At 36.2% G+C, this 15387-nt stretch overlaps 1 protein-coding gene across 1 annotated transcript; it reads left to right on the forward strand.

Moving 5' to 3' along the window:
• Positions 1–127: 127 nt before the first annotated feature.
• LOC306984481 (dynein axonemal intermediate chain 1-like) lies at positions 128–14262 on the forward strand. Its single transcript, XM_079585917.1, has 16 exons — positions 128–289; positions 1519–1575; positions 1704–1817; positions 3254–3301; positions 3486–3539; positions 3734–3818; positions 3924–4041; positions 4131–4174; positions 4268–4518; positions 5119–5208; positions 5298–5379; positions 5589–5665; positions 6345–6496; positions 7613–7712; positions 8673–8855; positions 13908–14262. The coding sequence occupies exons 1-16, from the start codon at positions 251–253 to the stop codon at positions 13986–13988; spliced, it is 1575 nt and encodes a 524-aa protein (XP_079442043.1). The 5' UTR covers positions 128–250; the 3' UTR covers positions 13989–14262.
• Positions 14263–15387: the final 1125 nt, after the last annotated feature.

A 15387-nucleotide genomic window follows, 5' to 3' on the forward strand; every position in this document is an offset into this window, starting at 1 on the left:
GCATATATTCCATATGAGATATTCCATAAACGCGGATATATATGAATATCCGCGTTTATGGAATATCTCATATGGAATATGCGTCTCATATTATGCGTGTCACTACTCGATCCGACGAGTATGACAATGCGCGCATGCACATCCCGCTGCCATGACAACGACTAACAAACATCGGCAGTTACAACCGTTAGCCGTTTTAGAGTAACGTTAGTATTATAAATTGATAAGGTAAAATAAGCAAAAAAGAAAAATGTCCGTTCCTCAAAAAGCAGCAGTGAAATCTGAACCGGTAGGTTATGTTAACGATATTACAGCGAATGCAAATTCGTAATCAAGATAAAATAGGCTCGACATTAATGCTTGTCCAGGACAAGTAACGTTAACGTTAACTTAGATTTTTTGAAAGGGCAAGTGAAAGAGAATTTTATTTAACGTTAACTTTAATGACAAAAAAAAAATAACTAGGAAAGCATCGAAACGCGAGAATGATTTTGATTTTATTACATTCAATGTAAACAGTGACGAGGGATAACGTTAACAGCTAGTGTATTTCTCATAGACAGTATATAAACGGTATTTCTGCTAACAAGGTTAACAGTTGTTGAGGCTTGCTGCCTGTTTTAGTGAGAGACTTTCGTGGAGAAAAATAGCGTTAACAGCACACACAAGAACTGCGGTTAAAAAAAGAAGAAGTTATTTTTATTTATAACATATGATATAACGTTAAGTTAGTTAACAAAACACAAATAAGGGAGCTTATCTTCTGAATATCATCACGATTGCAAATGTTACATTTAATTTATAGTTCAATAAATAAATAACAAGTAGCTGCTAGTTAACTTAGTTAACTTATTAAGTTACTTTCATTCTTAGACACAATATTGACTGTTTGTGTTATATTTCACCGACGAAAATAGTTCCAAAGGAAACCACTCAGAGCTTTGTTTTTAATGTTTCGGCATTTTGAACGAATCGTTTGAATGAATGACTCACTCATTAAGACCGTCGCCTGCCGCCACCTATTGGCAGTTTAGTTACATTGATTTAAAACATCAGTCTCATAACATTATTTACTGCAGTTGTAATTTTTCAGTGTAAATTGTTTAATTTGATTGAACAGCCCTATAGTGTCTTATTATAACTGAATTTCTTGATCAAATCTAAGAATTTGATATGAAAGAGCATGCATTACTTTAATAAGGCCAATAAAATAAAATAAGGAATAAAAAAATTGGCCTCTATAAAGGTAAATGACACCCTTGGGTAAATGCAAATGTCACAAATATGCAGATTTAAGTAGGTATTTGTTAAGTATGTAAACGCAGATAGAACACTGATGCTTCAGAATAAATTATATTTACACCACCAAAAATACTCTGACAATTAAGAAAGGGAGTGATTTACTTGTCCAAAGGGCAAGCACATGACAAGGCTTAATGTTGAGCCCAGAAGACTTTGTAGGTTTTCTGTATTTTCAGTCTATGCATAACCAACTGCATTTTGCTTTTTGTTTTGCAGGACGTAGCTTGTAAACCCAAGCCTCTTTATGCAAACTTCTCTGCTAATGCCAGTCGGGTGAGAAAACCTTGCTGGTAAATTATTTTGAGCAATTTTTGTGGTGTACCTGCAGTAAAACGGAACTATGCTTGTATTATTGTGAATACGGACATGTTCAATGTTAGCATGACCTGCTCTTTCTGCAGTCAGAAATCTATGATTTTTACCAAGAGGAACTTAAGAGGCGGGAGACAAATAAAAACAAGGAAGAACGCCCTATCATAGATGAGGAGGACGACGAGGGTGACGAGGAGACTCAGGTGGCTAGACAAAAAAATATGATCTCTATATAGATCAGTGGATCTGACACATTGTAATCGAGTTCATACACTATGATCAAGAAAATTACTTGTCTTATTTAAATTGTCTTATTTAGTTCCCCAAACGTCCCCCAACAATGGCAATGCGAGTCATTTTGGAACTTTTATTTTTTTTGTCGGCCCCATGAGGGAAACAGCTTATAAATCATGCTAAATTTTGTTTTTTGAAACTGCAAAAAATAAATAAAAATGAAGTAGGGTTAGGTTCAGGGGATAGAATATAGCCTACAGTTTGCACACAATAAAAATCATTGTCTATGGCAAGTCACCATAAAATATGGAAACCCAACAAGTGTTGCTAAAGATACATGTTACTTTGTATAATCTTCATATTACATTCCTGCAAAGATGACAGAATATTAACTCACAATTGCTGTCCTGCGGCAAAACATAAGGGCGATTGCATGTAGACCAGACATGTGCTGAATTCGGAACCACACTAGTACACTCTTACTACTTTCACAATATCTTTCTATGACAGAAATAGGAGTAGTAGGTCAATATGTGGTTCCATTTACCATTTACCATACCAGAAGAATAGCGTGAGAACTTTATTATGTTCATTCACTTTCCCCCACCTGCATTTTCCTGCCGGTATTGATAATCAGAATCTGACCATTCTGCCATGACTGCATAAGCAAGTATACAGTCTAGTGCTTAGTAGAGACTGTATCCTTGCGCCAGGGTGCAAATTCCTTCGGTTCGAAAGTTTAAAATCGTCATAATTGTCATTTAATATCCACGTTTTACAACAAAGAATGTATGATTAGCCTATGATATTATGATATGCTATTATGAGAAGAAATTCATAATGTAACACTGAACCCAGCAGAACAAGCTGTGGTCAGTCAGAGTAGTGATGGGAAGTCTGATTCTTTTCCACAAACTGATTATTTTAGGATAGATTGTGAGAAACCAAAAACCACAAAGAAAAGTACATTTCGCCCTCATTCAAGTCAACTGCTCGGTTCACGCAGAGTAACTATAGCTTAGAATGATTTGGCAAAAACCGGCTTCATACAATATTTACAGTCTTTGGTTCAGAATAAGGTGAATAAATGTTGGCTGGGCTGCACTGTTTCTTTCTCTCTGTTAATTCCGGTAAAAGGTCTACAACAGGTCATCTGTTAGACAAAAAATATATATTTTGTGAAGTTTTGATAAATTTGCGAATGTCTTTTTATGTGAAAAAAATTAAGTTTCTTTAAAAAAAAATGCATTTTATGATTATTCACAATTAAATGTTATTCATGTTATTTTACATTGGAAAATGTACAGTCTATTTCTGTAATTTTAGACATTTTTTTAGACAAAAATACAGGAAATATCTGTAAAATAAAACGGTACAAATTGCTTAAAATGATTATTTTTTACAGTGCACAGCTAAGGGAGAAGACTGGTACTGGCAGGATTCAAGTGAGGAAGTGCGTAAACCTTCGGACCTGTGATCTCACTCTACCTAATGTCACATTATAGTGATGTTGGCATGATTATTTATACATGTTTCTTGTCTTATTTAGTTCAGACTTTTCATGCAGTTAGAAATGAATGCTTTGTCACATATCTTTCACGAGGAGCTTTGGATTTAACATGTCTTTTGTCCTGTAGGAGGAGGCACCGGCTTCTGCAGAGCCTTCAGGACTTCGGAATTTTACCTATAAAGTGCGTAAACCTGAATAGGGCTGTGGTCAACATAATGTCACATTATAGGGATGTTGGGATGATTATTTATCCATGTTTATATTTCTTGTGTTTAAAAGTGATCAAGAAAATTATTTGTCTTTTTTAGTTCAAGAGTGTGATTGATTTGTTTAAAAGGTTAGTTAAAGGGGAAAAATCCCCTCTTGTGCTTCCAGAAACATGACATATCTCAACTAGCTCATGCAGTCAAGATGATGGAGCGTGCAGTGGTTCAAAATATACATGGAGACATTACAGATGGTATATAGAGAAAACATTTATTTTCACTGCTATACCATTTATTTTGGATTACTGACGGATGGACAGACATTAAAAATGTTTAACAGCTTTATATCCAAATCACAGATTTCCTGTACTTTGAGGATCCCGCTGATGAATTTCGAGGAGAGAAGGGCACTCTTCTCCCGCTTTGGAAATTCCAGTATGATAAAGCTAAAGGACTCTCTGTGACTGCCCTCTGCTGGTAAATTTCATACTTAATTAAAACAATGCTTTTTTTGAGTAAAATAGGAAGCACTTCTTTGAGTGACGTTTGTATTCGTTAATTTTTAGGAGTACTGAATACAACGATTTGTTCGCTGTTGGTCTTGGGTCATGTAAGTTTACTATTTACTCTGAGAGAAAACCTTAGACAAGGAATCATTTGTAAGCTGAATGACTCTGAAGTGTGTTTCAACTTACCCCTCAAGATGGATATACTCATGAGGATCGTGTGGGCATGCTTCTCTTTTACACCCGAAAGATGCACACTTACCCAGAATTCATCTTTAACACAGACTCAGGCGTAATGTGCATAGACATCCACAAACAACTGTCCCACCTGGTGGCTGTGGGTTTGAATAATGGCTGTGTCGCAGTGTACAGCCTGCTGGAAAAGAGTAAACAGCCCATTTATAAAAGCACAGCCAGCTCTGGGAAACACAAAGGCCCTGTGATGCAGGTATGGATGAGGATATTACCATGGAGTCATGGGTAAAATAATAACAGGATACCATAATTACATATGATATGAAAATGGAGCTGTATGTTCAATATAATGGTCTGAATAATACTACTCTTACTAGTTCTGTAATATGAATATGCAGTACTGTATACTGTGTTTGTGCAGTATGCACTATTTTTTTAAACATACTTGTACTAACCCATACTGTTCAAACTAAAGATATTTATTTTAATCAAAGAATCCCACAAACAACTGATATAAGCAACACAACTGTTTCCAATACTGATAATAAAAAGAAATGTTTCTCAAGCACCAAATCAGCAAATTAATATTGATTTCTGAAGGATCGTGTGACACTGAAGTGATGGCTATTTAAATATAATAATATTTAACTGTACTTTTGATCAAATCAATGCAGCCTGTCCTTGGTGAGCATAAGAGGATTTTTAAACATGCAAATATCTTACCGACCCCAAACTTTTGAATGGCAATGTATTTAAATAAAATTCAATACAGATTTGAATTCAGTGCTTGAATAGTTTTTGTGATTGTTGGTTGATAAAGTCTTGGCTCTGTGTTTCATTGTCTTCATTACAGGTGAAGTGGCAGGAAGATCATTTGGACAGTAATCACAACTTCATCTCTGTGTCCGCTGATGGACGAGTGGGGTCTTGGACACTAAGAGAGGTACAGAAGGAAATATTTAAGTGTTGATTCTAGACTAGTACAAGTCCTTTTTGTAAGAGGTTAATTGATGCCAATCATTTGGATTTCAGCATGAACTAGTCTTCACAGACATCATCAAACTCCCAGGCACGGACAAAGTTCCTGATGACCTTAAGGATGTCATTGCTACAGGTACGACCACCTTACTTTATTTGTTATGAACGCATACTTCTCAAGGGAGCTTCTAATCAGTTCCATTTATGTTCATATCTGTTTTTAGAAATCACACAGAACAGAAAGAAACAGTTAAAATGTCAAATGCAATAAAGGTGCTAATGGTGTAAAAAATCGCATGCATTGATGTATTATCCTCACTGAAGATATTTTCTCTGTGGTTCTAGCTGGAACATCTTTGGACGTTCATAAACAATATGACTGGTTTTTTCTTGTTGCCTCTCAATCTGGAACGATTTACAAGGTCAGTCGTATAGCATCACATCCAATATGATCATTTACACCAAGGTTAGTCATACAATCATTCAGCCAAACATTGTTTTTATATACAGTATATATACTGTATATATCGCATTAACAAATGCCCTGTGAACATCTGCAGTCTTGGGTCATTTAGCATTTAAACTATTTATTTTGACAGACCAGACAGTTTTGTTTCTCATCTGATACCACGCTTTGGTCTGTATAACTTGTTTTGTTCTAAATTACAAACATCACAGGCAAACACATGTTCTTCTTTAAAATTTTCACTCCTACTGACTCCAACAATCAAAATCAAAACAGGGGCATTTGCCATGTGCATGAATTATAAAAAAAAAGACATGCAACAGCGATTAAAGCTAAACAGATGCTTGCATATTTTCTTTTTTAAGTTTTATATGTATTACATATATATTTTTAATAAAGATAAGGTATTAAAAAAAAAAACTAAACGAATGCAGCAGGATTTATGCTTTAAACTTGATGGATCATGCTTGGTGGATCGAACAATCTCCAGAGCAGCACAAAACAAGAAAAATGACGTGGATCACTTTTCATCAGCAGATAATTAAGCAGTATAACAGGAGCAAGAGTGTCGTTGTATAAAACAGCATTTTTTTCATGGTAAATTAACCAATAATGAGTTTGTTTTTCTTTCACAGGGCTCTAAGTTCATTTCTAGCACTTTCCTAGAAGAGTATGATGCACACTTCCTCATGAGTGTCCAGTGTGTGAGGTGGAATCCCTTCTATTCCAACGTCTTCATCTCCTGCGGCTTGGACTGGATGGTGAAAATTTGGGATGAGAGAATTAAGTATGAGCACTTTTCCACCTCTAAAAATTATCCTTCAGTTGCCTTAATTTAAAATGTCTTAATTGTAAATTTGACAAATCAATTAGACTGTCTTAGTTCCGCAAAAAGACACCTTTGAGTTAATACAGTAATAATGAATGAATCGTTCTCTTGACTGCACATTTTGTGTATGTGTTAGTAGCCAGACACATTCAATTTACGAATGACTAAGCCACTCTTGCATTTAAAAAAAAAGGTGGATAGAGGATCTGCAATGGTAGGATAAGCAATTAGAAGTGTGTTCATATATTACAAGTTGACTGAATAGATTTTTCAGTAGACTTTTCAGCATCCTGTGACACCACAGACCACAATTTTGACTTGCCCCTCAGTTTGTGAAATCAAACACAGATTGTTTACATACATGACTGCATTTACAATGAAAGTTTGGGGCAAGTTGTTTAGAAGCTTGTTGTATTTTCTTGAAAGAAATTAATAGTTGAACTCAACAAGGATACATTAAATTGATCTCTAGTAAATAAATGTATAATGTTACAAAATATTTCTATTTCAAATAAATGTTTTTTCCCATCAAATAATCTAGAAAAAATAAATGTTGTTCAGCTTCCACAAAAATATTGTGGTAGTATAACCGTTTCAACTGAATAAGAAATGTTACTTGAGCACATGAGTCACTTGAGTCATGGCCACTGAAAATTCAGCTTTGCCATCACAGGAATAAATATTTTTCCATGTATATTAATTTTCCCTTATTAAAATAAATGTGTTGTTTGATCTGTTAAGTTGATAATTGACCACCTTTAATTATCTGTGCAGAGTTGCTCCCTGCACAGACACGAGCGGTGATATAAAGAGTATTGTCAGGTCTGGTGCTCAGACAAACTCCAGGAGATAAATTCATCTGTCACCTCAAAATGAGAAGCAGACTTCTTTCATTTGGATTATGTGGAACTATTGATTCAGACCCCCTTCTTTTTTTCTTACTGATTGTGACAGTCTTGCCCGAGGAAGTCCTGATGAGGTTTTTAAACATGTCTCACTGTTATATTGTTTTGACTGAATAGTAGCTTATCTGAAGTATTCTACTATTCCAGTAACAACACATGTCTCTTCCAGGTCTCCTGTGTTCACCTTTGACCTGAGAGCTGATGTGACAGATGTGGCCTGGGCTCCATACTCCTCCACTGTCTTTGCTGCTATCACCACTGATAGAAAGGTAAACAGCCAACCGACCCCTCTAATACAAACACAATGGTAAAATCCACAATATGATAAAATCCTTTTTTTATATATAATAATAACGAAAAAGTAATAAATATAATAACATTCATAATACATTTAATAATCCCTCACCTTAAAATAGAAACTTTCTGGATACTTCCACTTAAAGCAAATTTTTCATGATAATGTTTGCTAATAAAACACAGTAGCAGGCTGACAGTGGGACGTCTTTCCAACGGCGCTTGACTGCATCAAGCTGCATCACACACAAACACTCACACTTTGCTTGTGGGAGTAAAACATACATTCAGTCAGGTCCTGCCAGAAACTAAATAACTGTTATATTGTGATCATTAGTGCAATCAAAGATAATAATTTCTTGCTCTTAAAATAGTAGATATCTATCCTCCCATGGAAACTAAATTAGCATCTGTTGTAAGTAAATAAGTAAGTAAGAAAGTAAATAAAGATAAAAAAAGAAATAAAACGGCTTTCAGCCTAATTTTTGTAAAAGAACAAAGAGAAAAGGGTTCAGGACATAACAGACGCCTAATTTAAACTGTTACATAATGACAACAGCTCAAAATATGTCATGAGCATGTGAGCTACAATCTGCTCTATTGTTCTGATATTGACTTTAAATATAATCCTACCTGATCTGACTTGATTTGGACTTCCTTCTGTCATCCTCAAGAGAAAGTCATTCTAAATATGACCGAGACACAACAGCAAATATACTTTATGTGTATTAAAAGTTAAATAAAAGTTATATGATTTATATTAAAATAAAAAATTACATATATTATCTTGCTTGCTGACACTCAGAGCCAAAGCAAGAGAACACATTATAGAGGTGCTAATGTCTGCTTCACACTGAAAACATCAAAACATAAACTGATACTACAAATAATGACAAAGACTACAACTTCCTGTTCCTCTTCTATTTCTTTCTCAGGTTCATGTGTTCGACCTCAGTGTCAACAAATATGAGGCTCTCTGCCAACAAATAGTGGTGTCAAGGAAGAAAAGGCCTGTGAAAATCGAATTCAACCCTGTCCATCCCATCATCATCGTGGGCGATGACCGCGGCCATGTCATCAGCCTCAAGCTCTCGCCGAACCTCCGCAAGAAGCCTAAGGTGAGTGATGCACTAATATTATGTATAGCCCTCCAATGAAATCACATGCTTAATCGATCAGTGCTGTTTCAATCACTGAGCGATGAGGTTCAAGGGTTAGGAAGGAAGAAGAGAAGGGTCGACGTGACTGGGACTAAAAATTAAACAAAACAAACAAAAGGCATGCAGAAAGCGCATTCATCGTGGCACACACTACGGCACAAAACACGCTCTCTCAGCTCTCTCTCCAGTCGCTCGTACGAGTCCTCAGTCCATCTCTCTACCTCTCTCTCGTTCCAGCACGGCGGTCGTGGAACGTACCGCTCGCCTCCTTCCTCTCTCTCCCATTACAGACCGCTGAACCACACCTCCCTCACCCAACCCACAACCCACTGCAGTTTAACCCAGTTACTGAACGTCTCAGTTTAGCTGACATTTGATGAGAATGTTTCATGAAAGACATTAACGTAGCGTATTGAACTTAAATTTAAATATCATATTGCCAGGCAATAAAACATAGTAATTCCAGATACAAATCAGTGTGGGAAAAGTGCTTTCAGAACAAATAGATGCAGAGAAATAAATTACATGACTGAAGGTCCTTGATGAAGATTAGCAATGATTCCAGAGTGAACAAAGTCAAATTAATAATTCAATATTTAAATATATTTATATCAGCATCCATTACTCCAGTCTTCAGTGTCAATGTCATGATCCTCCAGAAGTAATTCTAATATGCTGATTGAATGCTCAAGAAATGTTTCTTCCTATTATCAATGTAGAAAACAGTTGTGCTGCTTAATATTTTTTGGGGAAACTGATACATTTTTTCAGGATTCTTTGATGAACAGAGTTCAAAAGAATAGCATTTATCTGATTTTTTTTTGTAACTTTATAAATGTCTTTACTGCATGTCACTTTTGAACAATTTGTGCACCCTTGCTGATCAAAAATATTAGGTATGTATACGTCATTTTTTTTAAGCTAAGGATATCAATAACCTAACCCTAGACAATTGGTTCATTCCATTAACAAACTGCTCAAATATGACAGTCTCTCAAATGTCCCTGCTTCAACTCACCTTTGTAATAGGTTCCTTAATTTCTTCAGCTCGAAGATTGAGTCGTGTATTTGCATTATCACTACTTTATCCCTTATCCCTACATTATTCCTCTGTCTGTTGGGTATCTCTCTCTCAAATTTCTCTACATTGTACATTCATTCTCTTAGCAATCAGGTTTCATAATTGAAAGTTGCCACTTCCATTGTTGGTCCTATACCAACTTGTCTGATTCAGTCATGTTTTGCTTCTTTATGTCCTGTTTTTTTGAGTATTATAAACGACTCCCTGTGCTCTGTTGTTGTGCCAGCAGCATTTCAAATTGCTGCTGTAACCCCATACCTAAAAAAGCTAACACAGACTTTAATAATCGTAATAACTTCCGTCCCATTTCCAATCTTCCTTTCCTTGCTAAACTTTTAGAGCGTATTGTTGCTTCTCAATTGCACTCTCATCTTACTGCAAACAATCTTTTTAAACCGCTTCCGTAAATTCCACAGAACTGAAACTGCATTAGTTAAGGTCACGAATGATTTGTCAATTGCTTTTTGATTCTGGCTGTCTTTCAATTTTGATCCTTCTTGATCTAGGTGCTACTTTTGACACAGTATATCAATCTCTTTTAATCAACCGCTTAGAGACTGTCTTTGGTGTTTCTGATACTGCGCTAAACTGGTTTAAGTCATACCTTTCAGATCAAAAGCAGTTTGTTGTTATGGGTGGTTGGAGGTCTGAGGTTGGTGTGGTGAAATCCGGTGTTCCTCAATTTTGGGCCCTTTACTCTTTTGCATTTACATTTTTCCACTTGGTCAACTTTTAATGGGGCATGTTTACTTTAAAAAGAAAATTCTGTCATCATATACTCACCCTCAAGTTGTTTCAAACCTGTATGAATTTCTTTCTTCTGCTGAACACAAAGGAAGATATTTTGAAGAATGTCGGTAACCAAACAGTTAACTGGTCCCATTGACTTCCATAGTTTTTTTTTTTTTTTCTACTATGGAAGTCAATGGGACCAGTCAACTGTTTGGTTACTGACATTCTTCAAAATATCTTCTTTTGTGTTCAGCAGAAGAAAGAAATTCATACAGGTTTGAAACAACTTGAGGGTGAGTATATGATGACAGAATTTTCATTTTAAAGTGAACTATCCCTTTAAGATCAGTTGGTCTTGACTTTCATTTTTACGCAGATGGTACTCAGATTTACATACATTCAAAACCTGATGATAATGTGGCTGTTGCCTTTCTGTCTCAATGTATTTCTGAGATTTAAAAAAATTGATTTCTCAAAATGGTCTTTGTCTGAACAGTGGCAAGACAGAGGTTATACTCATCGGTTCACCCCTGCAGCTACGTAAAGCTGGGTCTTTAACTTTAAATGTGGATGGCTCTAATTTAGAGTTTCAAACAAAAGAAAAAAAATTGGGGGTGATATGTGATGCTAATTCAACTTTTGATCCTCATATCCAGAATACAGTCAAAACATATATTTTTTTCATCTTAGAAACATTGCCAAACATTAGAAACAAGTTGTCATTTCCGGTGGCTGAAAAAATAAAGAACATTTTTGTATTTTCTCGCATTGATTATTGCAACGCTCTACTTGCAGGGGTTTCAAAAGCTGTAACAAATTACAGTTTGTTCGAAATTATGCTGCCAGAATCCTGACTAGGACCAGGAATAAAATAGGGATCACATCACTCCTATTTTGGAGTCCTAATGGTGCGTTCACACCGGACGCGAATAGCGCGTCAGGCGCGAGTGATTTCAATGTTAAGTCAATGCAAAGACGCGTTACACGCGTTTTGCGCGCGTAACGCGTCTTTGCATTGACTTAACATTGAAATGACTCGCGCCTGACGCGCTATTCGCGTCCGGTGTGAACGCACCATTACACTGACTCACTGTCAGGTTTCATGTTGATTACTTACTTATATTATATTTTATACAACAGTTAAAAAACAACAAAAGCATAAAACAGTATAGTCAGGCTTATTGCTCTATTTTGCATCAAAATCTGTGGCTTTGAACGAATCGTGAGATTCAATGAATGAATGACTCGAGACTCACTCATAAAGACAGTGAGTTACCGCCACCTACTGGCTATTTAAATATAATATTTTTATTAATATTAAAAGTTTTTTAACATTGCATATTTATTGAACATTGTTTTATTTAAAGCATTATTCATTTTTAAAAGGTATTATAAAGGTTAAAAATTAAATGGAAAATTTTATTAAAGGGGGCAAATATTGTCCCTTAATGGAAAAGGTGTGACTGCAGTCAAAGTGGACGAGAGGGAGTACCAGGGGGTACGGCACTCAAAAAAATTGGAGAACCACAGAACTTATGAAAAGGGATGTAGAATTGCACAAGTGCTACTGCTAAAGAGTGCAATGTCAATGATTTCTCATAAGCTTAATTGAATGGCCTAGAGAGAATAATTATTACATTTTCTGTCTAAAGACTACATATAAAATATCTACCAAAAGTAAAGTAACTGCAGTTTGACTAAAAGTAATGACTAAAAGTTTGCATTAATAAGCATTTTCGTCTGAAGATGAAGACTAAGACTGAATCAAAAATGGCTGCCAAAATGAACACTGGCCTACACACACGTGCGCACTACAACGCTGTTGCGTATGTATTAAATATGACTGATCATTTAAATAAAATGTTTTATTTAATTCAAGTAGCCTACATGTACATAATCATTTTCTATGGTTTAAAATTTATACAGATTTGACATTTTCCCCTCATACTTATGTTGGAATGGGTACGAAGTTGGCATTGAATTTAATTTGAAATGGTCTTAAAAAGGTCTTAAAAAGCCTTGAATTTAAGTGGGAGGATCCTGGGGGTACCCTGTATAAGGCTTTGCATGGTCTGGCTCCTCAATATTTGTCAGAACTTTTAATCTTGTATATCCCAACGCGTGATCTCCGCTCCTCCGAAGCTGGTCTTTTAACTGTCCCGCCAACTCTTTTAAGATCTATGGGTGATGGGGCCTTCTCTTCATTTGCTCCAAAACTATGGAACTCTCTGCCCTCTGAGATTAGGCAAGCGGACTCTTTGAGTGTTTTTAAAGCTTCCATTAAAACATACTTTTTTAGGGTAATTTTTATTTTATTTATTTGATTACTTTTCTATAGCATTTAATTATGAAACTCTTTTGATAACATTTTATATTTGTATTGTATATTTTGAATGTGCTTCTCTTTTATGAATGCTTTTATTTTGTATTGTTTTATTTCTCTTTTGTTTTTTCTTATTTTTGTTAAGTGCTTTGAGATTTAACTTTTAAAGGCGCTATAGAAAATAATGTTTGTTATTATAAAGACTATTTATAATATTTCCTCTGTTGATTTCAAACAGAAACTAAGGCAAAGACTAGCATTTCTCTGGAGTAAAAAACATCCTGTCTTTCCCTAAATGCTTAAGTCCCTTTGATTGACACATCTCACTCTCTCAAATTTATTTCATTAACTGCGCTCCTTGGTTAGGATTTGATGGATTGTATGAATAGATGTAACCTTGAGCTACTACTTAGAGCTTGTTGAAGATCCCTCCACTACAGCTCGGTGGATATCTGAACATTAGCATTCTGCTGAGCAAATTTAGCAGATGTTCTTGCAGTGATTACCAGTCTCATGATTGCTGAAATTTTGCCTAATGATTGACAGGAACTGGAGAGTGTTTAATTAGTGCAAGTGAATTTTTCTGTTGAGAAGCTGGTCTGGTTTGGTTTAGTTCATTACGGTGTTGGTATGGTCAGCAATAGGAATATCAGACAAATGTCATGTGAGATTAGAGCGGTTCGCTACAGCAAAATAGGAAATAACACCTTGCTAACACCTCTCTCATTACCTCAGCCAGTCGAGATGGAAACGTTTAAATTAGAGCTTCACACTGAGAAGTGTTTGTGATTGTTACTGGCACCCCTGGGTCAGTTCTCTCACTACCAGCAGCTGACTCATCTCATTCTCTTCATTTTTCTCTTTGGCTCTGCAGGACAAGAAGGGTCATGAGTTGCCGAGTGGGCCGGAGGTGGAAATAGCAAAGATGGAGCAACTGTTGAGCTTGGTGAGATAGACTGAAGCACAGTAAAGACCAGGATGACAGCAAATACAAATTCACTAAAAACTGTAAAAAGTAAATAAATACATAAAAATGAACGCATAAATAAATAAAAATACATATACACACACATATATATATTCTGATGTTAGAAAAATACAAAAACTTGTATGGATATTTCATTTGTATTTATTAAACATTCATGATCTCAATCTACTGTTAATTTTTTTATATATATTTATATTTTCATATGCATTTTGAAAATGCTGTCAGAAAGTATACCCCTATTAATTTCTCTGATGTGCATTTTCTGCGTACTGGGATGCTCTCCTGACTGGAGGGAAATATCAGACACAGTATGAGCAGAGCTACAGTACCTGGATGTTACACACTATGGCCACCTCTGTGTCGGTGGACAGTCCCATAGCAGAGATGGAGTCTTCTCATCATCACTAACACAGAGACAGCCTCTCTCGGATCAGCTGTCAGCCCCAGAAGACACTGCTCTGATCTGTGACCTGTGAAGCTCAGCGCTTCAAAGCCCTGCTGCTGCTGCCATTATTTTTCACCCAGGAGTCCTCCTGATCATCTGAGCCTGTATAATCAAGTGCGCCCTATACTTTTCACATCTCTTATGTTCACAGATCAAGGACTGTCCCCTGGGGAGGGACAGATTGCCACCAGTTAGTTACAGTAACACACATGACATGAAATACATGATGTTCACTGTTTACAGTAATATGGTCTTTCCAACAGCTTCATAGCTGAACAATGGCACAAGTGCATCAGAACAATGTTTTATGATGCTTTTATGGGCTAACAAGCAAGTTTCAATTACAATAGAAGCCTATGGAGGAGTGAGACAGCTCTCAGATTTAATCAAAAATATCTAAATTTGTGTTCTGAAGATGAACAAAAGTCTTACGAGAAAAGTAAACAGGTAAAGGCAGGGCCCATGGGCTGCAGTCCAATCAAGCCAATTGGTTAGTCCGGTCATGGATATATTGGATGGTAGTACTAGGCACGAATTTTGTCAAAGACTTTATATATGGAAAATGTATATATTGGAAGGGACTTTTTTTCTTTTCTTTTTTCATTAATCAACTGAAAACACCATAGACCAAAAAATCTGATTTAATAATCGATATTGGTTCATCAAAATTAAAATAAAATAAAATGGTCCTCCGTCCTCCATCCTATGACACGGAAACCGATCGAGCCCAGCCATCTTGACGGACATCTCGCTGAGACTCGAGGAAAGGAAACGAGGATGCACAGATAAGCACCCCAGGGCTGCGTTCCAGTCCAAAATGGACATGCCCTTCACTTGCCAACTTCCCTCCGCCTCGTTCACTCGGATGTACGTCATTGCTTACGTTGCAAGAGTGCCCACTTCAGGCGGAAACTGCAATGG

Source organism: Phoxinus phoxinus, assembly GCF_949152265.1.
Source record: "Phoxinus phoxinus genome assembly, chromosome: 17".
Classification (NCBI taxonomy): domain Eukaryota; kingdom Metazoa; phylum Chordata; class Actinopteri; order Cypriniformes; family Leuciscidae; genus Phoxinus; species Phoxinus phoxinus.

What these genes read in the sequence shown, in the direction of transcription:
- LOC306984481 (XM_079585917.1), top strand. Translation starts at nt 251, where the DNA reads ATGTCCGTTCCTCAAAAAGCAGCAGTGAAATCTGAACCG. An exon ending in CGCTGTTGGTCTTGGGTCAT is followed by an intron (nt 4,175 to 4,267) that starts GTAAGTTTACTA and finishes TTACCCCTCAAG; the next exon opens with ATGGATATACTCATGAGGAT. An exon ending in CTATCACCACTGATAGAAAG is followed by an intron (nt 7,713 to 8,672) that starts GTAAACAGCCAA and finishes TTTCTTTCTCAG; the next exon opens with GTTCATGTGTTCGACCTCAG.